The following is a 26,076-nucleotide window of genomic DNA, read 5'->3' as shown; positions in this document are numbered from 1 at the left end:
ATCAGGCTGACACAGTGAAGATGTTTTATGCTTTGTTTAAACGGTGAGTGTCACGACTCCTGGAATAACAATCTGGCTGAACAACTGACACACACTTTTCCTTCTGGTATGCCTTTGCAGAAACTGTTCCCCGTGCTGCAAGATTAACTGATAGCATCTGTGGGCATTCCGGCCCCGTCCCTCTCCTCGTTCCTTCCGACCTGCAGGCTTCTCTTCTCTGCCTGTTTGCAAAGGTGCAGGGGCCCAAGAGCCGCTGTCCCCTCTGTCCCCCCACCCCCGGCTTGCGGCCAAAGCGCGGGTCGGAGCTCCGAGCTCCGTTGCCAAGCCTGCTGACCCCTCGCTTCCAGCCCGGCCTCTGAAGGCGAAAACAATCCTCAGAGCCCGGCCCTCCCACTGCCGGTGATAGGCTGCCTGGAATAGCTACGGCCCGTGTCACCGAAAAGGGCAAAGCCTTCGGAAATAGAAACAAGGTTGCAAATCTCCCTGGCTTTGCCCAAAGCTCCCCCCTCCCTCGTTAGCATGCGAGCATGGGGAACGTGACCGCTGCTGTCAGAGCGGGCCGCCGGGGTGGCCGGGAGCCGCGGCGGCCGCGGTGACTTCCGCGCGACCATGGTACCTGCGGAGAACCCCGAGGGCCCCGGGCTGCTGAGCCCGCGGGACACGGCGGCGGAGGCGCAGCGCAGCGGCAGCCCGCGGCCTGCCCGGGCCCGAGGTAAAGCGGGGCGCTCTCGCTCCTGTGTGTGCGTGTGCGTGTGCGTGTGTGTGTGTGTGTGTGCGCACGTGCGCGTGCGAGGTGCGTGCACAGAGAGAAGGGGACAGCGTCCCGTGGGAAGGAGCGGGCAGGAGGTGCAACGTGAAGATCCAGAAGCCCCGGGGCCGGCAGGTCGGGTCCACCGATGGGTTGACAGAATGTGTCACTCTTTCATTTGGGGAAGAGTCACTGGCAAGAGAGTCCCATGTGTAAACACACACACACACACACACACACACACTTTTTCATTTATTGCCTCAAGTGGACAGTGTGTCACAAGTGGACATTCAGAACCACCAGGTTTTCAATCAGTATCTTAAGCAGGCTTCAGAAAAGTAGTTACGTAATCAATGAACACAACTTTCTTTTCTAAAGTTCCCAGCCAATGCTTGTCATGAATTTGTAATGAATTTCCAGCCTAAAACCTCTGCTCGATTTGCTCCCGCTCTCTTTCCAACTGGCCTTTCAAACTCAGGTTCCTTTCATACTTCTTCCTTCCGGAGGTGAAATTTGACAAAGTTTTAATTCACTTCAGTGGTCTTTTGCTATACCAAGTCCTGGCCGTGGACTTCCACATTCACAACTCCCACAAACACGGCGCAAGCTCCTGGCTAACCTCTCCTACTCTGTTAGTCAGTTCCCAAAGGAATAGAAAGAATCATAATAGGAAATTAAATCAACACAGATAATTCTGTGTAAGGCCTTCCCCAGCTCTGCTCCCCTTCACCGTACAGTAAGTAGATTCCCAACCATCAGTTGGAATTTCATGAATAATCCAGAACACTAAGTGACACAAAAGGCATGTACCTTCCACCTTGTGATGGCTTTATAAAGTCATGTTTGCATCCTGGGTTTGTCTGATCCGGGGCTTGAGTCCGTGACCCCCCCGCCCCCCCCCCCGCCCCCCAGAAGGCCTGGAGAGGCTCCTCAGCAAGGAGCCTCGGTCAGCCTTCCCAGCCCTGATTCCTGCTCAACTTTGCTCCAGCTTTCCCACTTGTGGTCAAGAATGAATGCCTGGGGTCACCCTTCAGGGTGGCCAAGTCCTCTCCTAAGCAGAGCTCCTCTTCTCCACGTGTGCTTTTTGTCTCTGAGCAGCCCAGGAAGGCTTGTATTTGAGGGTTCAGGGAGAGAGCCGCAGTGTTCTCTTCAACTTCCTGAAAGATTGAGCTGCAGAGCTTGTTGAGGTGCCCAAATCAACAAAAGTGTTCACTAAATAGTTGGTGATAATGTCACAAAGAAGAAAAGAAACTCTGTCCTGAGGGGGCCTCTACAGCAACAATGAAAAATGAACTATTTAATTTCGATAGGGCTTTGAAAGCACTGTGTACTCCTAATAGGTTAAACTGCGCAAGTGCACAATTATCCTGAGGTGGGGTCACGAGTATCTGTGTTTGGAAAGATTGCAGATATGCACAAAATGCAATTAAAGTGCAACTGTTTATGTTCTAAAGAAGTGAAAGATGAATAAATACTGTAAGTTATTTTAAAATTTTTAAAATTTAATTCTAATGAAACTTCATTGCGTAGAAAAGGAAGCTGAAGTGTTTTCCCCAAATCTTAAATGAGCAAAACTTTGATTTGTGCTATAGTTTATATTTAGATGAATACAAAACATTTTAGTACTACTTGTGCAAATTTTCCTAAGTTGTCTGAGATGGACCCAAAGGTAATGTTACATATATCTGTATCGACCGAATGCATAGTGCAAGCTCACTCTGTGGTTTGGGATTATACTTTAGTCTGTTTTATGAAGATGTTGAGGCTTAATAAAATAACGCTCGTCAAATACTTCTTTTCACTTCTTTGTATTTTAAACTTTCATAGTTTCATCCAGGAAATTCAGAGTATTTAAATATGCTCAATAATTATCATACTTGCCCTGCATTTGAAGATACAGGTTTTTCTATATTCCTACATGGGAAAATTAAAGCACAAAGAGGAAAGAGTCCTACAACTCAGGGCAAGATAATTAAATCATTTGGGATGCCAAAAAAACAAATCAAAACAAGAATTTCTAAACTCCGCGATAGCACCCGTTAATGCTTCGATGTGCAATGAAAAATGTTGGCAGATCTCATGCGGCCATCCCTGCTTAAACTGGAGAGAATGCTTTGTTCCAATGGCTAGAAGCTAAAAACACTTAAATTCCTTTTCAAAAAGTTATAATTCAAAGTGCATATATTTTCAATAAATTTTTCAGTGCTTACAGACATAAACGACCTCCTAGGCAGGACTGAGCTCAATCCTGATGCCTAGAGCTGACCACAACATAGGTGATGTTAGGAAAGTGCAGGGCTAGAACATCTCACACAAGGGAGAGATGTGTGGTTGGCGCAGGTCTACTCAGTGCTGGCACAAACTCACCTCGGTGTCTCTGGCCTGGGAGGCCTGATGCCTGCTCTTCCATCTCAGGAAGTGGGTCTCTCAGGCTCTTCCAATTTCGTGTTTCAAAAGTCTGAGATTTAAGAGATGCTCACTTGTGTTAATCAGATGAATAGCCAAAGGCAGTTGTTCTCAAACTTATTTAAATCTGTGAGACTCCTTTTTACAAATGAAAAGCTGAAGAGGTGATCTATATGTAAGAGAGGTAATCTTAGCACATCTCTGGAGGACAGAGGGGAGGCAGAGCAAGGAAAATCCTGTGGCAGGTGGCTCCCTGCTCCCTTGTTTTTTAAAAATATATTTATTTACCCATGAGAGACACCCTGCTCCCTTTCCACCCATGTATCGCTGAAGGCTGAGCAGGGTCCTGGGTGGGGCCAGGTTAGCAAACCACAGGTTCATCACTTCTCCGCTCATGCAGGCCATGTCTTTGAGGTCAGGGCATTTTTACTATGCTCTTACTGAGTCTTGGATTCTCAGGGTTAGCCTAAAGCAGGCCCGCTTGGATTTAGTCCGGCTTAGCTTTCTCAGCCTTCTTTGGGCAGCTTGAGAGGAAGCCTACTTGTAAGAGAGCTGAGAAGACTTTTAGAAGCAAGCTTATCCCCAGGGAAGAGTAAGTCTGGCCAAACAGCTCCACCTCCTAACAGAGCTTGGTTGTGAGACAAAGGGTTCTAACAACAACGAACCAGTCATTTGGGGAACACCCGGGGCCTTAGCGATTACCATTTTTTCCAGGCTTTCCATCAGTGAAAGAGTGATAAATCCTGTGACAAAAAATTATTGTGTTTTAAGAACAGGCGTTATTTAATAAGTTGATAGCTGATAACAAATTAATGTATGCAGCTTGATATTGCCATGGGAATGACAGGATTTATAGGTATGCTAATCTATGAGACACTGTAGACTCTTGTCTGGAAATAAGACCAGATTTAAAGATAACCATCTCCCTTTTCACTGTAGTCAGCTTAGCTCTGACTGTGCATTTAATGTCATTTGGAAATTACATCAAAAGTCTAAATTTGAGGCTTTTTGTGACTGTGAGGCTCCAGCCAATGACTTCTCCAAGATCTAGAAAGAGAGAAGCCTCTAAGCAAACATGGCGGGACCTGTTTCACCACAAACTCTGGGTGGTGTTTGGCTCACATAGCCAGGGCTCTTGTCTCCCACTGAGATCACTGTGACCTAGAGAGGGCAGGGAGATTGCCCCTTGCCACCACAGCAGCAGACATGCATTGGTGGGACCCTGCAGGTGGCAGGGCCTGGCAGACACAGATGAAGCCATTAATTAAGCAATGTGACTGACCTGCAGGGCTGAAATTAGTCAGCAGGCACCAGTGTGCCTGAGCCGGTTTTACAGCTCATGTCTCTTTGAATAGGCCAATGCCCCTTTCCCAGTTGGTAAATATTTTTAGCATCACCCTTCTGTCTGGTAAGATTGCTAGTTGGAGCAGAGGCCTCTGAGATTCCAGGAACACACCTTGTGGTAGTCTTGAATTTATGTTGTTTGTGAATTTTCAAGGGAGTACTTTTTAGTGGGCTGGATCTTATATTAGCTGGTAAAAACAACAATAAAAAAAAAAAACAACCACAGAAATACCCTCAAAATACAATGAATTCACCCTGGAGCTACCTAAGGAAACTACAATTTGCATGTGTAAATCAAAGGTGATTCAGCCAATTTTAGAATGCTGGTTTTAATTGCTGTGGATATGTGGGATTATATTTTTCATTCAAGAATAGTTTTTTTATTTTTAAGATTTTATTTATGTATTCATGAGAGAACACACACACAGAGAGGCAGAGACCCAGGCAGAGGGAGAAGCAGGGTCTCTGCAGGAAGCCAGATGCTGAACTCCATCCCAGGACTCCTGGACCACAACCTGAGCCAAAGGCAGATGCTCGACCAATGAGCCACCCAGGTGCCCCAAGAACAGTTAGTTCTTAAATATGGTTTTGGAGGTAGCTTCTTCTCAATTGTAGGAACAGAAGGCATACTTAGCCTAAGGGTGGAAAAAGTTCTGAGAGCTCCTAATGGCCCTCCATTAGTGTGCAATTAGCTTGTGCTTCTAGGCATTGAAATAGCTATTTACTCAGATTGTATGAGCAAATGTTGGTTGTATAGGATTCTTAAATTGGAGGGCTCCCTGGTTCAATTTTTTCTCATGGACTGTCTTCCCCAAGAAGATGAGTTATTGAATAAAATAGGGGATGAAAGCCTTGCAAAAAGATACCAAGTTATGGTGGTGAGTGAGGGGGAAAATTGAAATGGGCTTCTTCCCATGAGACTGTTGGACCAAATACCAGATAAGGATAATTTCTCATCCATCTTCCCTCAGAAAGTACCCAATCTCTGTTAAAGGCAAAAGACTTGAAATCGCCCCAGATATTTCCCAACTGAAACTTTGAGTCAACTATATAACCTTTATAATAAATCATAAATTCATAAGAGTTCTTTTAAATTCAATTTTTGTTTGTTTTGGCTCATTGGCATCATTTTACTTCCCATGTCACAGCAGTCTTTTATGCATCTGCTAAAAAGTTATGCCTCGATAATACACCAATTTTTCTATACAATTTAGGTAGACATAATAGTGAGACTAAAATAAATTATCATATTATTTTAATTTTAGTAGCTTTCATTCTTTTTGGACAATTACTCACTTTATAAAGTGCCAAAATATCAGGGAGAAAAACACAGTTCCTTTGTTTGACTTATAGGAGTATTTTTTTTTTCCCTTGGGTAAATCAAGTATAATTCATCTTTAAACTGTTAAATGGTGCTTCCCATGGAAGTAATTGTTTCTCGGCAGCACTAATGACTCAGTCAGCCTGGCATAGTTAGGCTCTGGGGGTTGTTGGTCACATCCATATTATTTTCTCCAAAATGCGGTGCTCCTGCACTCACCTGCTTCCACGCTTTGTGGAAGCTGGAGTTGGTAGCAATGTGCAATGTTAACTTAGAAGCCAGCCCAAAATGGCATCTCAGCCTCAAATGTGCAGGACTTTTATGAATAGAGAGAAAAGTTGTGATTAAGATCAATTTGTAGGGTAAGAGAGCATTCCCAAGCTAATGAAATGTTTCAATTTCCACTGGGAGACAAAACTGTTGAAACCCCAAGGCAAAAAATCACAGGAACAATTTTTTGTGATGTAAGCCCAATTATGTGTAGGTACCGCCCAAAACAAAGGAATTCAAGAATTTATGAAAAGGCATCATTGTTATGCTGGAAACAAGGTATCATTTTACTTCCTGCGCTATCAGTAAGGGAGACTGTTTCAGTTTTACTTCCTTGTTATGGCAATTTTATCTCACTGATTCAGACTAAACAAATCTCTGTTGAAGGATTATTGTAGTGCTTCTATTACTATTATCCCTTCTTATCTTTATAACAAAACTTCACAAATATTATCCCCAGTTCACAGATAAGCAAACTGAGGCTAAGAGAATTGCAGCACACATTTACTAAGGGCTTATTACCATGCGCAACACACTGTTCTATCTCATGAATTCTCATAACGACTTTATGAAGTAGGTAATGTTATTATCTATATCTTAGGAATGAAAACATAGAGGAACAGAAAGGTTAAGGGACATGTCACAAGCTAGCTGGCAGCTAACCAGGCACTCTGATTCCTGACTGTACCTTCACCATTAAGCCCACGCACCTCCAAGAGAAGCAAAGGGGCTTGCTGCAGGAAGCATGGATAGGTATTATGTGGCAGAGTCTCAGTATCCTAAGATCCACTCCAGGGGTTTGCCCACTTGACCTATAATACCATCCAGTCCTGATGTCTCTACTTCCTGCTCTGTTCTGTGATCTGATGTGGGATTTGGGGTCCCTGTTTCACTCATTTCAGAACTTTATTGCATTTTATTTTAGCTAGTTCCCTAATTTTCCATGCAACATGTCTTTGGCTTTAAGATTATAGGTTCCAAAATAAAATATATAGTCTAGTTCCTATCAGAGTTCTGAACTGACTGCAAGTACTGTGGGCTTGGAAAACCCCGTGCAGTACATTAGAGGTAGGGACTATGCCTGATCTCTGTATTTCCATCAGGGATCACATGCAGGAGGGACAGGTAACCACCATCTTAAACCATCAAATCCAGATTGAACAGTGACCACCTTGCTGATTGCACCGTTTATCCAGATGAACCTGTCACCGTCTGTGCCCAACACATAGTATTGTTACATAGCACATGCTTAATTGTTAAATGGGGAAATGAATTAAGTGTTCAGCTGAACTAAAGAACATTTAATTAATTGATTAGTTAATTAATTAATTAATTTTAAAGATTTTATTTATTTATTTGACAGAGAGCAAAGGAGCACAAGCAGGGGGAGTGTGGCAGAGGGAGAGGGAACCCAATGTGGGGTTCCATCCCAAGACCCGGAGATCATGACCTGAGCCACAGGCGGATGCTTAACCTACTGAGCCACCCAGGCACCTCACTAAAGAACATTGTATTTATTTATTTCCTTTAATATTGTATTTATTTGACAGAGAGAGTACGAGAACAAATAGGCAGAGGGAGACACAGGCTGCCCACTGAGCAGGGAGCCTGATGTGGGGCTTGATCCCAAGACCCTGGGTTCATGACCTGAGCTGAAGGCAGATGCTTAACCAACTGAGCCACCCAGGTGCCCCCTAAAAAGAACATTTTAATTCAGCAATACTTACTGAGTTGGATATTTCAGAGTGAAGAAAGACATGTAAGACATTATCCATGTCTATAGATTTTACCAACTCATGAGAAAGATAAGAATCTAAGTAATTACAAGGTCATCTTAGGAAATGTTGAGTCTACTAAGAATCAGGCATGATACTAGATCCTGGGTCCAGAGGTGAATAAGAGACATCCATGCAAGGCAGATGCTCATTGCCAACTGGTGGAGAAAGAAGGGATTGGGGAACCCAAGATGGAGGAGGTGGCCAGATAAATGACACCATGCTATGCTAGTGCCCAGGGGACAGCTCAGCCAGTTTTTAATGGGTTCTGGAAGAGAGTAGAGTGAAGCTGAGTCAAGAAGGTATAACTGAGGTCAGTGCATTTCCAGAGAGCGTTATAAGCAGAGTAAATGGCTTATATACAAGTTTTGAGAAGAGAGAATAGCACATCCAGGGATCTACAGATATTTCTGTATGACAAGAGCACAGAGTTCATCCAGGGGCCAGAGGATGACAAAGGAATCTGGAGATGTAAGCAGGGACCATATCAAGAAACCTTTGTGTGCTAAGTACCATGAGAGGAAGAATTCTTAGGAAGAGGCTGTATCAGATTAGGGAAACCAAGCAAGTTTCTGAAAGTGATCATAGTGGCAATAGAATTAGGGAGTCCTAGAACCCTCACCTGCACCTTGAAATCCTCCAGCTTCCTGGGGTCACCATTCCTTTAATATGTAAATAAACGTAGCTCCAGCCACCACAGGGTCTCCTTGCTTGCCAATCCCCTCTGCCCATCCTCAAACACACACTGTACGCCTTAGGAGTCTTGTGGTTCTTCTGATCACTTTTTCTACCAGCTTCCTGTTTCCACCAGATTCTTAATTTTCACCTCGTGCAACTAGTCTTTTCTCTCATCCTTGCTCCAATTTACGCATAGGATGAGAGAATTCTTCCTTCACATTCATTCCTTCTTCCTTCACATTCTCAAATTCCATTCATACAAGCTCTCTGTGGATCATTACTATGATTTGAAGAGAGCTATAGTTCTATTAAATATTTGATGGGCCCATTCTTAAAATTCCCCTGTCAAATCCACCATAGGAAATTTATTGTAAACCAACTTTTCTTTCTTTAACAGTTTTTTTTTAAATTTTTATTTATTTATGATAGTCACAGAGAGAGAGAGAGAGAGGCAGAGACACAGGCAGAGGGAGAAGCAGGCTCCATGCACCGGGAGCCCGACGTGGGATTCGATCCCGGGTCTCCAGGATCGCGCCCTGGGCCAAAGGCAGGTGCCAAACCGCTGTGCCACCCAGGGATCCCTAAACCAACTTTTCTAAAACCCACAGGCCTGTGGCCTATTTCTTTATGTGGCTACCCCCCCCCCCCCCATTTTCCCACCCCCATCCCAACTCCTCCCCTACAACTTGATAACCTGTCTGTACCTTTGCTTCCATTTCTCCCATTTCTGGGCATTCTTAGCCATTTTTTAAAAGATTTTATTTATTTATTCTTGAGAGACACACACACAGAGAAGCAGAGACATAGCCAGAGGGAGAAGCAGGTTCCCTGTGGGGAGCTCGATTTGAGACTCCATCCTGGGACCCTGTGATCACGACCTGAGCCTAAGATGCTCAACCACTGAGCCACCCAGGCTCCCCCAGCCATTCTTTCTTGAACTCTTTCTCTTCCTCTCTGTCTGTCTCTCTCCCTCCCACATACAGACATCAACATTTGTCGTTTATTAGTATATAAAACATTCTTGGCTTTTTTCTTCTCTCTCTTTCCCATTGTCCACTTGTTTATTATCAGCATGCCCCATGCGGCTCTCCCTTAATACCCAGGGGACCCTCCAGGTATTAGGCTTGATAAATAAAGTGCCCTTCCTAAGAGCTTTACACCCACAGGCTTTATAGTATGATTTGTTTCTTCCCATTTTATTTCCCTCATTTAAAAATTTTAAATGCACCAAGGATGATTCGCAGTCATTTTCAAGTATGTAGATCCCTTTAACAACTCCTTCAACAACTTTAAATCCTCACATCATAATCTTCACAGGTTTGTATTTGTTGATTGGAAAATACAGGCTGATGGAAAGCTACTGTGTAATCACTGGCACTTTGAATTTTTAAAAAATGTTTTTATCACGACTGCATACATTTGAAATATTAAGGTGCAGTTATGTATGTTACTATTTTTTCTCAACACTCACTGGACATTGATGGGACAAGGATCCTTTTTAATGATTTTGTTAATCCTCAAATGTCCACAGCTCCCCACAGCTCACACAAACTGAGAGCCCCATCCAGGAAGCCTCAGAGGTCTCTAGGTGAGGTAGCTGCTGGTTTGCTCTCCAGATTCATCCTGTTCCTTAACTGTCAGTTGAAAATATCTGTAAAACACATGGAAGGAGATGCAAAATTACAAATACATGAGAGCCAGATATATTCATCAATAAATTAGGATTTAACCCTAAATAAAATGCAAACATGGGCCTCATGCATAAAAGGCAGTAAAATGTCCAGCTTTCCACAAACTCTCACTGGGCATCTGTAATTGAGACCATTTTCAGGAGCCAGCTAAAGGGCAGACACCTGCATGGACCCCTGGAGCCGCTCTGGCAGGGAGTCGAAGTTTTGTTCCACAGTCTGGTCTTCCCAGCCATCCTGTTACAAAGACTTCTCTTTCTCTCTTGGGGACTACAGTTTCGATGTCAGCAACTCCGGGCAGGTAGGAAAGATAGCAGCTCGCTGTGTTCCAGAACATGACATCAGTGTTAAGAAAGGACAAAGCTCGGATGAGCCACTGGAATGGTGCCTTCCAGAAGCTGTAGTTTGGCATGTACTGGTTTTGACAGGCAAAGAACTTTACTGGCCTCTTGAGATCATGCAGGAATGATATCTCTTATTCCTGCTCAGGGGACCAAAAAATGGAAGCAAAAATTCCTTCCTCAGTCCAACAGAGTCACATCAGAAAATTAACTACCAGACATCAGAAATTTGGCCAGCAGCTGCGATGTAGTTTGGTGAGGTCCAGAGCCCACTGCCAAGAGAATTCTTGAGAAGTCTGCAGTGCAAGAAGGTGGTTGTATTATGCGCAGGGACGGGACCCATGGGCAGGAAAAGCTGCTGCCTCAGGGTTGTGATGGGTGGTGATTATATTCTTGGAAGTTGGGGGATGCAAGGGAAAGGGAGGTTTTAAGGGGCAGCTGGGTGGCTCAGCAGCTGAGCTTGTGCCTTCGGCTCAGGGCGTGATCCCGGGTCCTGGGATAGAGTCCCATATTGGGCCCCCTGCAGTGAGCCTGCTTCTCCCTCTGCCTGTGTCTCTGGCTCTCTCTCTGTATCTCTCATGAGTAAATAAATAAAATCTTTAAAAGGGGGTAGGGGCTTTGAAAAGAACTTTTGTGTGCTGAAGAGGATACTGGAGGCCTTGCCTTTGTCAAGTTGTTTTGCCCTCTAGTAAAGCATCAACATGAAGATAGTTGGGAGCTCTCTTCTGGGTTAGTTAGGGTATTGATAAGAATGCTTTTTTTCCTTGTAAATCAAGAAGACATTTTGTAAACTGAAGGAGACTCCTGTCTTGCAGGATTGTGATCTCTCTTAGTTAACCATTTGTTTTTTTCCACCTTTCCCTTAGTTTTCAGGCCACCAGGAGTGCCTGAGGAATGTCACACTGGTCCCACCTGGGGGCTTGCTGGGTGTTGGCTTGTGCCTTGCCCTCAGCTTGCCTTCTGCTCCCTCATCAGCTGTACATACCTATGGGTCCTCCCGGCCTCAGAGCAGTTCCCAGCTGCCACCAGGTGGCTACAATGTGGTGTGTCAGACACTGAAAACCCGCCAGCTGCTCCAACTCCCTTCTCCTTTTCTGCCTTTCCTATCTGGGGAAACTAAAATATTCAGGTACTCATGTCTCAGCCTCTCTTGCCAAGCTTGACCATGGAACCCTCTGGTTCTGGCTAGTAAGACTTTAGGGTGAGTCTTCAGCTAGAGCTGAAGGTTACGTTGGCAAAAACAGATTAGAGGAGAAAAGCATCCACATTTATTTAAGTTCTACATGACTTGGGAGCCTTCGCCAGGAAATTAAGACTGTAAGAAATGGTTAAGGCTGAGTGTTTTTATGCTCAGCTGGATGCAGAGTGGACAGCCATGGAGCAAAGGACAGGTCAAGCTGTTTGAGGTAAGTGTAGCAAACTAGGGGAGACTTGGCAAGGCCTGTTTGTTTGGATCCTTCGAGGCCTCTCTTCGTTTTCAGAGATGAGCTTGCTCCCTTCCTGTGGGTGTGTGTGGGGGGGTACCTCTCATGTGAGGGTTTGTTAATCTACTTCAGGGGAGATGGACAGTGGGGAGGTGAGAGGAACCTTCTGCTTCTCCCATTTTTTCAGACTCCTTCAGCTTAAAATACTCAAGAAGCCAAGGTACCACATTTTAAGGGTTGCATATCCTGAAACCCATCATCTTCTGCAGAGCTTCTGGAAAGTTCTCTCCCCCAGAAAAGGAAAAAGGCCTTTTGCCCCAAGCCTTCTTCCATTGTCACCTGCCTTTGAATTTGGTTGTGAGAGAATCGTGCCTGGAGCTGTGGCAGCCACCTTGCACATATAGTAACAAACCGGGGACAAAACCAACCCTCTGAAGAGGTAGGAACAAAGGATGGGTAGAGTGTGAATCCTTGGAGACACCAAACTCAGCTTGGTCTTCTCGCTAATTAAACAGTAAACAGTAAATGCCACAATGTTTTAAACCCTTGTTTTTTAGGTTTTGGTTTCTTATAGTCAAAAATATCGTAACTGATCTGGGGGCTGGGTAAAAGGAAGGCAGCTAATCTGGCCATTGGCAAATACATTTTAAAAACAAAGACAAAGGATGCATTTTAAGATTTCTTTTTTAAGGGAGCATATATAAATTTTGGAAAGCATCCGATTTCTGTTGTCTGTAATTTTTGTAAAAGTGGACTCTGACAAAAAGAGCTTAGGACAACATCTGACCATGATTTAAATCGAAGTGAAGATGGGCCTGAGGACAGGTGCAGACAGACCTGTGTGAACCTGGAATGAGTGAGGGGACTCTAAAGCCACAGGGGCAGAATTATTATCTGAAATCTGTGACATGGAGGATAAATAGGAAGAGCTATTCTAGGTGCACAGAAAAAGGGCAGGGAAGACAGACCTAGGAAATGAGATGAACGAATATATATAAGGAACGCAAAAATAGTTATTACTAAACAAGTAGGTGGAAAACTCAAAATACTAGATGTCTTTTCTCAGTAGAAGAATTCAGGTAGTAGCAGCAAAATTCGGAAGAAACAAACATCCAGACCTATCCTGGGGACAGTCTCACACTGAAGGAGGAAAGGAAGGAAGGAAGGAAGGAAGGAAGGAAGGAAGGAAGGAAGGAAGGAAGGAAAGAAAGAGAAAGAAAGAAAGAAAGAAAGAAAGAAAGAAAGAAAGAAAGAAAGAAAGAAAGAAAGAAAGAAAGAAAGAAGAAAGAAAAGAAGAAGTCTTACCTGTAATCAGCAGAAGTAGAGAGTTAACAAAGCAAGATCCAGGGAAGGGCTAATAAGCCGGTGGAAGTAACATGCACTCTGTGCACCTCCCTCGCCACGGAATTCGGAGAAAATTGTTTTCTGGAAAGTGTGTCTGGACAAGTGCTACTGAATCAAGCCTGAGATATGCGAAATGGAAAAGAAAGCAAAGTTCTTGACTTTTTGTTTTAGAGGGGTCAAAGGACGGCAGGTGTAGAGGGGGCTGTATTTTCTGTTGGGCTGAGTTTCACTGTATGCTAAAGAGGATAAGGGGGCTCAGACGGGGGTTAGATGATGGCTAGCGCCCAGTATTGACCACCCCAGGGGGCCCTACACGTGGTCTAGGGCCAAGAGGCAGCACCTGGGACCCGGTGGAACAGCACACCTCAACTCTCCACGGGTCCGGAGGAGTTCTCTGGCTGAGCCAGTGCACCTCATCCACGCGACATCCACTAGTCTGTCCTGAGCTCTCCGTCAAGCCCCGTGTGGGTCCCCTGATGGTGACGCTCCAGCTCTCAAGGCGCTCCCACTCTAAGGTAGGTGACGGGCATAACTAAATATAATCCACGGTACTGTGAGGCCGTGGAAGAAAAGGCAAGGGAGAGAAGAGAGATTGATGCTCACCAAAGAGCAGCCATCTGGAAAGGTTTTGCAGGGGAGGGGAGACTCTTCAAACTGTAACTTCAGGAATGACTCAGATTTCCCTAGGCCCTAAAGTGAGGGGAGAGTCAGGCCATGAGGAGAAGCGCAAGTCTGGGAAAGTGCCTGGCATTTTCCAGAAACGGCAAATGGTCAGGATGAGCTGCAGAACAGGTGCCTGGAGACTGCTGCGGAGCCTGAAAACTCGAGTCCCCCAGTGGGGCTGCTAAACCCAATCTGAACAACCAGAGACCAAGTCTGTGCATGGGGCTGCTGGGTCATAAAGTACAAATAAACGAGCGATAATGAAACAACTTACGGTGTCTATGGTGGTGCCACGTGAACAGGCTGATACTAGAGCTGGAAGGTTTGCAGCGATGCTAATACTGCGCGGCACAAACGCCAAGCGCCTCTGTGAGCCCAGAGTTGCAGGCGCTGTTTCATGCTCCTGCGGGGACAGAGCTGGCGCTGGGGAGGACAGGCCGGACCGCATCCTGGAGTGCTGTCGCTTTCATTCTTTTCTTCAATCACCCGACAAACCTTTGTGAGTGTTTACCTCATGCCAAAGACCAGAGACGAGAATATAGACCTCAGGAAGGCAGAGTTTGGGGCTTTACGGACTTTCGGTTTAACAGGGGAAGACATGTGGGTAAATAAATGAGCACGGCCGAAGATGGCAGGTGCCCTAGAAACACATTTTGGGGGCAGGAGGAGCGCAGAGGGGTTCAGGGTGAGGCTGCAGAATAAGGCAGAGCAGAGCGGCCTTCCTGGGGGAGGTGGCACTTGAGAGGACTCTTGAAAGATGGGGGGTAGGAAAGATACTCAGGGAGGAGGACTGGGGACGGGGCCACATGCGAAGGTCGATTTGGGGCTACTGCAAGTTCTTCTCGGAGCAAAGCGCAAAGGGGGTCTTTTCAAGGCCCGCGGCTCTCCCGCGGGGAAGCCCAGCCCAGTGCCGTGCGGCCCGCCGAGGCGGTGGTTGTGGTCCAGGGAGCCGCCGGGGCTCGCCCGCCGTGGTGGGCGCCTGGGAAGGGCCAGAGCCGGAGCGGCACCGCCTCAAGGGTCATGGAAACCGAGGGGGGGGGGGGGCAGCCAGCGACGCTGCGAGCCTCTGGGCCTGGGGAGCCTGTGCAGGCCGCGGCCTTTGTGCCCTCTGGTGCGTCTCCGGCGTTCAGTGGAGCCCCTCGGCGGTGATTGTAGCCTCCATTAGCACTTCAACGTTCCTACCTTGTTATAGGATCATCTCGCACCCAAAGAGCCCTGTTGTCTTCTAGCAAAGGAGCAAGGCACAGAGGGACGCACGAGCCAAGGCCCCGCGGGTCTCCAGAGAGTTGCCATGTCTGCTGTCTGCGAACGGCTGCGAATTCTCTGGGGCCCTTTTTGGGGGAAAAGAATGTAAAGGAAGGGACCCTGTGAAGCAAGACCGGAGGCAAAACCGATGGAAATGCTAAATTTCTCCAAGAAAGTGAAGTGCAGGGGATCCCTGGGTGGCTCAGCGGTTTAGTGCCCGCCTTTGGCCCAGGGCGTGATCCTGGGGACCTGGGATCGAGTCCCATGTCGGGCTCCCTGCATGGAGCCTGCTTCTCCCTCTGCTTGTGTTTCTTCCTCTCTCTCTGTGTGTCTCTCATGAATGAATAAATAAAATCTTTAAAAAAAAAAAAAAAGTGAAGTGCAGAGTGTCTGACCTAAGGGCTGGGTGTTCTTTTGAAAAGACATTGGTTGTCGTGCCTCATCCTACTGTCTCCTCTAGCCCCTGCTGCCTCTCCCGGGGCCAACTCCCTACATAGGTGATAGATAGATGATGTGATATATAACATTTTTTAGAACCTGCAGTTTCGTAAAAATGATTTTTAGTAATTCATATGGATATACTTTTGTTTTATCTCTAAAGAATTATAGCTGCTGGGTCTCCAGACGGACAGTGACAAACTGGGATGGTTTCCAGACCCTTTGTACACATCCCTATTTGTCAGTGTCCAGTGAACCCTGACTGAAAGAACAAGGCATATGAAGCTAAGTCCAGAAACTGGACAAAGAAACTGGATCCCTCTTCTGTCAGGAGCAGGCCCCCCACGGTGTAAGAAGCAGGCTTCGTGACTTGCCTTGCCCCTTGCCCCACTCCTCCCAAACTCACCACCTCGGACTCTGCCTGAAGTAGGAGGATAGCATGTCAAAGGAAGGGACTCCTATATCTCAAGGGGTCTTTCTTTTGATAGGGAAACTCTAACCTAACTAACAAAGGAGGAAAAAGGAAAACTAGGAAGGAGCAGAAGACAAGGTGGCAGGGACAGTCTTCTGCTCCTCAAATAGTTCTGGCATCTGCTCTGCCATGTCCTTGACTCAGTATCCCCGTGCTGCCTGTATCACTTATTGCTTTAATCTGAATATCAGAGACCAGTTGCCAAAGCACATAGAGCAAATCAATATGTCAAACGTAGATAAAATAAACAAGTAGAGATACGAAGGAAAACAGTATCCTTATCCAGATGTGAGAATTTGACCTGATTCTCCTTGTGGTAAAGAAATATGTTGCTGAGGATTTAAAGATCCCAATAGGGAAAAATATGTGGAAATGCAGGACATGAATGAACCTATAAGAGGGTGCTTTAAAAGTCATTTTCCAAGTAAAAATTAAGACAGTATGTAATAAGGGATATCACCAGAATGTTAAGTTTCTTGGGGGTGAACTATATAACTACATTGGTTTCTTTTATTGCTATAGATGTGGATCCCAGTTCCTAGGAAAATACCTGCCATGCACTGGTGCTAAATATTTGTTTTCTGATTAGCTGGTTAAATTCTTGATTTAATTTCAATTTAATGGTTTGTGTTTGCTATGCTCATGAATTAATTTTATGTTGTTGTGGATTCTTGCACTTTTATTTGCCCCTCCATCTAAATATTCAATCCTTTTTAGATTTATTTTTTGAAGTCACCTATGTCCCAGGATTCTTTGGATATTTCTGATGGAAGAGATTCAGACCAACTTTATTCAACATGCTTCTTTTCCTAGAGCTGAACAACATTTTTTAAAAGATTTTATTGGGATCCCTGGGTAGCGCAGCGGTTTGGCACCTGCCTTTGGCCCAGGGGGCGATCCTGGAGACCCAGGATCGAGTCCCACGTCGGGCTCCCGGTGCATGGAGCCTGCTTCTCCCTCTGCCTGTGTCTCTGCCTCTCTCTCTCTCTCTCTCTGTGTGACTATCATAAATTAAATAAATAAATAAAAATTAAAAAAAAATAAATAAAAGATTTTATTTATGTATTCATGAGAAACACACAGAGAGAGAGAGAGAGAGAGAGGGACACAGGCAGAGGGATAAGCAGGTTCCATGCAGGGAACCTGATGTGGGACTCGATCCCCGGACTCCAGGATCACACCCTGGGCCAAAGGCAGGCACTAAACCGCTGAGCCACCCAGGGATCCCTGAGGTTTCAGCTTCCTTAATGACCAAACTAGATTGCTTCTTTGGCTAATCCAATTGATGTTGCACTTCCAAATTACCCTTGAATCTGCCTACTTGTCCCCACGTCTCCTCTGAACATCCAAGTCTAAGCTACCATCATCTCTTGTTAACTCTAAGGCAACACACTCTTCTTTGTTACCAGTCTTGCTCCTGGAAGAACTAGTCTGTACCCAGCAGCAAGAAACTTGGCATCAGTGCCTCCATGCCATTCAGTGTGCAATGCCCCATTATACTTGGAAAACTATAAAACACTGCCACTGTGACTTCCACAGCTCTGTTTGAAATGTCCCCTCTGTCCCTATCCAAATTTAGTGGATCCTATTTACCTCCCCAAGCTGATATGTGCCACATTTGATGAACTGGCCGCCCAACAATTCCAAAAACAGGCTTTCCTGTGTCACACTTTGTAAATTATTGTTTCCTGTGCCTGCAATGCCCAGGTTCCCTTGGTTAGTTTTTGTTCTTTTTGTTTCTGTTCTGACAAGTTACAAATACAAAGACAACACCGACCTACCTACTTATGAAAATTAATGACTGTTAATACTTTGCTATTTTTCTTCAGTTTTTAACATTAAAATAATAAAACAATACAAAGTCCCTTTTGTTCTTCCTCCCACCCAGTGCCATTCCCTTGCCTTCTTACTCAGAGCAAATCATGGATGTTGTTGGCTCCCTCCCCAGCATCCATTTCTTTTCTTTCTTTTTGGTGTGACCTTAAATTTGCAAAGGCAAACACACACACACACACACACACACACACACACACACACACACACAGTACCCTCATGTTTCAACAAGAGCTGGCTTTGGCCAGATGTGGCCCAGGAGACACAAGGGCAGGTTTCCTGGTGACAGGGCTTCATTTTCCCCCAGGTTACACACGGGGAAGCCTCTAACATTTCTTTTTTTTTTTTTTTTTTTTTTTTTATGATAGGCACACAGTGAGAGAGAGAGACAGAGACACAGGCAGAGGGAGAAGCAGGCTCCATGCACCGGGAGCATGAGGTGGGATTCGATCCCGGGTCTCCAGGATCGTGCCCTGGGCCAAAGGCAGGCGGGAAACCGCTGCGCCACCCAGGGATCCCGCCTCTAACATTTCTTAAGGCTGCTACGCTGTCTTCTCTGCCTCAAAGCTTTGCCTTTAGAGAATGGCCTGCAGTGGGACCTGAGGAACTGGGCTGTCTGAATTTTGGATCTGATGCCAGAGCAGGAACTAAATGGTGTTCTTGTTTGTCATTCTTCAACATCTGTCCTCTGCTCCTCTTGCATAGCTGTAGCTAGTACCTAAAAACAACGTCAGCAAACATTATATGTTCTCATTCATTTGGGGAATATAAATAATAGTGAAAGGGAAAATAAGGGAAGGGAGAAGAAATGGGTGGGAAATATCAGAAAGGGAGACAGAACGTAAAGACTGCTAACTCTGGGAAACGAACTAGGGGTGGTAGAAGGGGAGGAGGGCGGGGGGTGGGAGTGAATGGGTGACGGGCACTGGGTGTTATTCTGTATGTTAGTAAATTGAACACCAATAAAAAAAAAAAAAAAAAAAAAAAACAACGTCAGCATCCTCCCCAAAATGAAAGAAAAAGGATATTTCCTTTTATAGCTAATCATTTTTGTTAATGTATTATTTTGCTATATTTACGTTTGTGTTTATACTCAGTGCTCTGAAAAACTTACTTATACAAGGTTAAATCTCCATTCAGACATAAAGTGTTTAAAATAACAGCACAGAAATGAACTGTCTGTCTTTCTCTCTGCCTGTAGGTTGCGGCATGTTTACTCTCCTGTCATCCATCACTGCAGCTGTCAGTGGCCTCCTGGTGGGTTATGAACTTGGGCTCATCTCTGGGGCCCTTCTTCAGTTAAGAACTTTATTAGCCCTAACCTGCCACGAGCAGGAAATGGTTGTGAGCTCCCTCCTCATTGGAGCCTTGCTGGCCTCCCTCACTGGAGGGGTCCTGATTGACAGGTATGGAAGACGGGCTGCCATCATCTTGTCATCCTGCCTCCTTGGACTTGGGAGCCTCATCCTGATACTCAGTTTATCTTATGAGGTCCTCATTGTAGGCCGAATTGCTATAGGGGTCTCCATTTCGCTCTCTTCAATTGCCACATGTGTTTACATCGCAGAGATTGCTCCACAACACAGAAGAGGTCTTCTTGTGTCCCTGAATGAGCTGATGATTGTCATCGGCATACTTTTCGCCTACATCTCAAACTATGCATTTGCGAATGTTTCCCATGGCTGGAAATACATGTTTGGCCTTGTTATTCCCTTCGGAGTTTTGCAAGCAATCGCAATGTATTTTCTTCCTCCAAGCCCCCGGTTTCTGGTGATGAAAGGACATGAGGAGGCTGCTAGCAAGGTTCTCAGAAGGTTGAGAGCCATCTCAGATACAACAGAGGAACTCACTGGGATAAAATCTTCCCTGAAAGATGAATATCAGTATAGTTTTTGGGATCTGTTTCGATCAAAGGACAACATGAGGACTCGGATAATGATAGGTCTAACCTTGGTGTTTTTTGTGCAAGTCACCGGTCAGCCAAACATATTATTCTATGCATCAACTGTTTTGAAATCTGTTGGTTTCCAAAGCAACGAGGCAGCCAGCCTCGCCTCCACGGGGGTTGGAGTTGTCAAGGTCATCAGCACCATCCCTGCCACTCTTCTTGTAGACCATGTTGGGAGCAAAACCTTCCTCTGTATCGGCACCTCTGTGATGGCGGCTTCATTGGTGACCATGGGCATCGTGAATCTCAACATCCCCATGAACTTCACCAATATCTGCAGAAGCCAGAGCCCTATCAACCAGTCATTGGATAAGTCTGTATTTTATGAGCCAGGAAACCTGTCAGCCAATGATGACACTCTTAGAGAACTCTTTAAGGGGATCACGGCCCACAGCCAAAACCCCTTAATGCCCACAAGAAATGACATGGATAAGAGAGGGGTGACAATCTTACCAAATGCTAGACTGAATCCAGCTGAATACCTGATAGTCACAGACCCTGCAGATGTCCCAGCTTTCCTGAAATGGCTTTCCTTAGCCAGCTTGCTTGTTTATGTTGCTGCTTTTTCAATTGGTCTAGGACCAAGTAAGTATTTAATTTTTTTATTCCTTCCCTCTTTGCCCTTATGAATGTTAACATATTGCTTTTTACCATCAGCACATCTTGTAACTGTGGTACCTTTTACGTAACACTACTAGAAGTAAAATGGGAATGATACTGACCACCTGATGGTTCTACTAATGTGGAAAGTATGCTTGGCTCATACCTCCTTTGTGAAATGTACAGGGCTGGTATTCAGCAGAAGGATTAGTTTTCCATTATCTGTCACATGAGGATAATTTAACAGCAATTGATTGGGGATAAGCCAGATCTTGAAAGATACGTATTGCCCAAGAGGACATATTGTCTTATGAAAGCAGTTTACTGGAATATTTTCTGCCACACCATTCTTGAGTTCTTCATAAACGGAAGGAAAAAAGCATTTAGATTTCCTTAAAGACACACCAGTGAATGCATTCAGTAATAATGAAGAAGAGCAAATGATGAGTTGGAAAGGAGGGTGGATTATTCGTTTAAGTACCTGTGTTTTATCACCAGAGTAACATCCCTGAGCACTTTACTCATTAAGTAGGAGAATGGTAGTCAAGTTACTCCCATTCAATACAATATAAACAATTTATAGGGAGATAGCTACATGGTTATTTTATTTTATATAGCTAGTCTACTCCAATGAGGAAGCTTAAACACTTCTCTTGAGCAAACTCTCTAGAGTTTTTTATAGCAGGTTGGTTCTTGCAGTTACTTGTCTTTAGCCTCGCACCCAAAGTCTAAAGTAAACCTCTATTTAGGGAAGTAAAGTGTAGTCTCTCTACCAGCCTCAACTCCTGCATCTCTCTCCCTCTCTCTCTTTCCTTCTCTGTCATTCTCTCTCTCAGACCTCTCTCCCCCCTCCCTTTCTCCTTCCTCTCTCCCACACACACAAAAATGGTGGTTGTTGTTGTTTACAAGAATCAAGGGCCAAACAGTTTTGCCCAAATAAAAGGAAATAGTGAAGCATAGGAACATGAGAGGACATAGGTTACTCTGAAGGAGAAGGAATCTCATGGACAAATTTAGATTTCTGGTACCAGGAACTGATACTGTTTCAAGAAAGAAAGTCACTTTAGGGCTTGCTCTAGTGATCTACTGTTAAGTCATTAACTCTTCATTCAGGTGATAGGTATCAAGAGGCTACTTTTTTTCAATAACAAGGAACTATGCTAGATCTTGGGGAAATAGCAATGAACAACACAGACACTGTCCCTGTCTTCAAGGAGATTATGCTCGAATTAACTGAGCTATATTCTCTGTGTCTGCTTCTTTCTGGTCAGCAACCAGCAGGCTTGGCCTGCTTAATCTCTGTTAATGAATAACTAGATTTGCACATAGCCGATATGGCCTCTACTGCAGCTCTGTTTCCTCACCAGCGCAGTCCACTTTCACTTCTAAGTGAGATCAGTCTCTGAATTTTGATTCTTTCAAATTCCGGAGTGAGAGAAGGAATCTCATTGACTGCTCTTTGCTCTGTGGAGTCATAAGTGGCTGTTCAGGGACACCCTGGCCACATGGTCCAAACTATGGATGGATTAGAACTGGCCCTTCCTCTGGCACTAAGAGTAGACAGATTTGCTTATAATGGACTGTGCATGGATAAGTACAGTAAATACTACAATACCATCAGCCTCTGATCTCTCTGACTTGCTTCTGAACCCTGGCCCTCCTTGTTAAGACTTAACAATGATAAATATTATTAATGAACAGTTTCCTAGAAACAGGTTTCTACTATTATTTCAAGATTCAGTCAGCTTGGGTGTGTACCTGTAAGACATTTGTCTTAGTCAGTTGGGGTTGCTATAACAAATCACCAAAGATTGGATGGTTTAGACAACAAACATTTATTTCTCCCAGTATAGAGGCTGCCAAGTCCAAAATCAAGGTGCTGGCACATTTGGTTGTTGCTCCGCTCCTGGTTTGTAGACGGCCACCATTTTCTTGGCGTGTCCTCACATGGCAGAGGGATGGACAGAGAGAGAACTAGCTAGCTTTCTCATGTTGCGTCTCACAGGGCACTAGTTCCATCACTAGCTCTACCCAATGACCTAATTGTCTCCTGAAGGCCCTACCTCCAAATATCACATTAGGAATTAGGACTTCAGCATATGAATTGTAGGAGTGACACAAACATGCAGTCCCAACAACACTAATAAGGTTCCTCTGATACATAAAGCTAATGAAACTGGAGAAAGCCTCTTATACTTTTATGTTTAAAAACTCTTTAAAGTCTACCAGAAGGGCAAGATACAAATGTTATTTTGTACCAAGGAACAACTTAACTTTCTTTGTGAACTTTTCTATATTAATAAGTATAGTAAGTTTTGCTCATAGGATAAACTTGGGTGGTCTTGTCTCACTGATTTCCTTTGCCAGCAACTTTCCCCCCTTTATATTCATCATAAAACTAAAAATATTGTTCACATCATTTTTTTTGACCCAATCTTTTGTTGTTGTTATTGTTTTTAAAGGTTTTATTTATTTATTTATGAGGGACACACAGAGAGAGGCAGAGACACAAGCAGAGAGAGAAGCAGGCTCCATGCAAGGAGCCCAATGTGGGACTTGATCCCAGGATTCTAGGATCATGCCCTGGGCTGAAGGCAGATGCTCAACTGCTGAGCCAGCCAGGCGTCCCTGACCCAATCCTTTGAAATATAAAGAATCAACTAAGAATTTAAGGAAAGCTTAGCAAAAAGAATAGGATGCTCTCTTTGTTTTAAGTCAGAGAAACTTTCGGGTTAACAGAGTATATAACATGGCACATGTTATATCAAAGACATTGCTCTTGAACTTCCAGAACCTACCGATTCTTGGTCGAAGTTATCCCAAGCTCATGTTACCTTTCTCTCTTTAGTTTTTGGGTAACTTTGAAAGATGTAGCAAATTCTGTCACTAGGATATTATTTGATACATTATTGTATTAGAACAAGAGTTCTTTTCAGGAAATTCAGTTTGATTTTGGAAAAAATTATTGAGGGCTTTTTGTTATTTACCTTTTAGAATTCATTAAATTGTATTCCATACTAATTCTTTTAAAACATATTTAGGCTTTGAATTTGACTAATATTTATTGACATCTATTGTGTCAACTACTGTACTAGGAAGGCTTTACATACTTGGGAGTATTTCATTTTACCTTCACAACAAGCCTATGAAGAAAGAGTATTCACCAAATTTTATAAATGGTGGCACTGGATCTCAGAGAGGCTGAGTGACTTGCTCAAATAGTTGAAAATGCCTTTTGTCTTCTGAAATTCACTGGTAATCCCTAGTCCAGGACAAGAATAGACAGTCTTGTGTTGGTCTTGATAATAAATGTTAATTACTTTTAGTTCAGTCCACCATGAAGACACATTAGAAGTAAGAATGAAAAAAAAAAGTAAGAATGAATGAAAGTAGTGTATCACCGTCTATCACATAAGGCTATTAAATGGGCCACTCTGCATTTTATGCAAGATACTGATAACCTCTCTTTTTCTGAAGTTCTGCTTGGTAAAAGAGCACGTACATTTCTAAGGCTGAGCTACAGAATAAGAGAGAGGGAGAATAATGATCAGCTTTGATGTGCTCGTACTTGAATAACTGAACTCAATTAAGATAACGTTTAATGTGTATTTGGTTAGAATTCAAGCTCAGCCATAACAAAGACCAAAATATCAGTGGCTGAAATAAGGTAGGAGTTTCTTTCTCTCTTACTGAGCAGCTGGATAGTTCTGGGTGCTGTGGAGGCTTCCAGGTACCAGAAACCAATAGATGGTGTCCCCAGACCTCATAGCCAGTGCTTTAATACTGGTGTTCAGTCTATCAAGATGACTATTTAAAAATATTAAGATGCATTTTAAAATTTCCTCACCCTTTTCTGATAGCTAATGGTCCCTTGAGAATAAGTGAAAGGCACAGAGTACAGTCAATTAAAGGGAGGCTGGGTGTAGAAGGGCCTGGAAAATAAGGCACTGTGAGCAATTCTGTCAGAGAAGAACCACTGTGAGTGATAGGGGACAAGGGGTTTCTTACAAGGCTTCCATTGCACACACTTGTGGAAGACACTGAGAAAGCAAAGGCCTGGAAGGAGTCAGTGAGAGGAAAAGGAGAAGGTCACTCATCGGGGCCGCAAGGAGAAGCTGGCGAAGAAGCCTGTGGAAGCCTGTTGCTCTGCATCTGACTGTGTCCTGCAGTCTCTGCAGATCAGCAGGGCCTGGGGAAGAAAAGCTGGACTTAAAGCCAGAGCGAACTGGAATCTGTGAGAAGAAACTGGAGCCTGAATCTGTCTCTCACTGCATCCACTCTGATGACTCTGGCCACCTTCAGAAAAACAGGTGTCCTGCTCTGTAGAGCTCTGATAGTGTAACTGGTCTAGGTAGTAGGAGAGGCTGGAGGAGGGGACCAGCGCACTGGCTGCTCCCCTGGACTAGCAAGAAGAGACAGCAGGTCACAGCGACATGAACAAGCTGCAGTGATGTCTAGGACCCAGCATAGGGCTGATGGATGTGTCACTCTAGCCTTCCAAGTCTGGTTGCAAATTTATATTTCGGACTACCCTCATACAACACTATACAGAGGAGGGAACGCTGGGAAATGTAGTTCCAGTTCAGCTAAATGGACACAGAACTGCCAAAGTAATAAACTCGGGACTAAGAAAGAATAGATGTGAATGTGGAATAAAATATTCCAGAACGTCAAGGACCCTAAATTCTATCTTCAAATGCTGTGACAGATATTTATTTCTTTTAATTAAAGCATTAATTGTTACAATGTATGCCTAGCTTCCATTTCATCTATTTCTGAAATGAGATGAGGTCATTAAATTCATGTCTTTTGGCTTTTGTTTCTTTAGCTATAAAACAAAACAAAAAAAAAAACCACTTTGCTAATGCATTGTAAAAGCTTCCACATTTATTTTCTCAGGGGCATTCATGATCTCCCTTGAACTTATGACTCTCACTTATCTCTAGTTCTCTTATGTCATACGGCTTCTAGTTCCTTTTCTCCTGATGAGTACTGGATTTCTGCACTTTAAATCTTCAGTATCAGTCCAATGCTGAATTGTTTTCTCTCTTATGCCAGGAGAATATCCCTTTCTTTTCCATGCTGTCATTCGGTCTGATGCTCTGGGGCCTTTTGGTCAATCTGGTCAGTGACCAAGTGCTCTTGTATTTCCCCTCACGGATGGCTCCCGTGTTTATCTTTTCCTTCCCGTTTCTGCCACCTAGTCTACCCCTTGTGAGCTCATGCCTAGGTTCCTGGAAGTCCCTTCCTGTAGTTCTCATACCTTGCGGATCCTCGCCACGACCACCTGCCTTCCATAGGAGGGCCCCTTAAATACCAAGTTCCTGGTGTCAGCACGGCTCACCAGTCTTCCCTGGCTTCCTCCTTTCTCCCAAATCAGAGAAGTCAAATACCTTTCAAGATGAAATGAAGATTAGAAATTATCTAGTTCAACATATAACATATTTCTTTTATAGAAAATAAAGATGTCCAAGATGATTGAGATCACACAGATTTTGGACTAGAACCCCAGGCACCGGGAGCCTCATCCCATCCTCT

General features: G+C 44.3%; 1 protein-coding gene across 3 annotated transcripts in view; it reads left to right on the top strand.

The window, feature by feature from the left end:
- Positions 1-451: 451 nt before the first annotated feature.
- Positions 452-26,076, top strand: part of SLC2A12 (solute carrier family 2 member 12) — an 83,922-nt gene continuing 58,297 nt past the window's right edge. Inside the window, exons 1-2 of one of the 3 annotated variants that reach the window (XM_038526059.1) lie at positions 452-712; positions 19,192-20,523. In XM_038526059.1, coding sequence (XP_038381987.1) covers positions 610-712; positions 19,192-20,523 — 1,435 coding nt within the window. In that variant the 5' untranslated portion in view covers positions 452-609. The remainder of the gene's footprint in view (positions 713-19,191; positions 20,524-26,076) is intronic. The other 2 variants (XM_038526058.1, XM_038526057.1) reach the window with 2 other exon arrangements.

Source organism: Canis lupus, chromosome 1 (assembly GCF_011100685.1).
Source record: "Canis lupus familiaris isolate Mischka breed German Shepherd chromosome 1, alternate assembly UU_Cfam_GSD_1.0, whole genome shotgun sequence".
Classification (NCBI taxonomy): Eukaryota; Metazoa; Chordata; class Mammalia; order Carnivora; family Canidae; genus Canis; species Canis lupus.
This window is presented reverse-complemented; position numbering and strand designations above follow the sequence as displayed.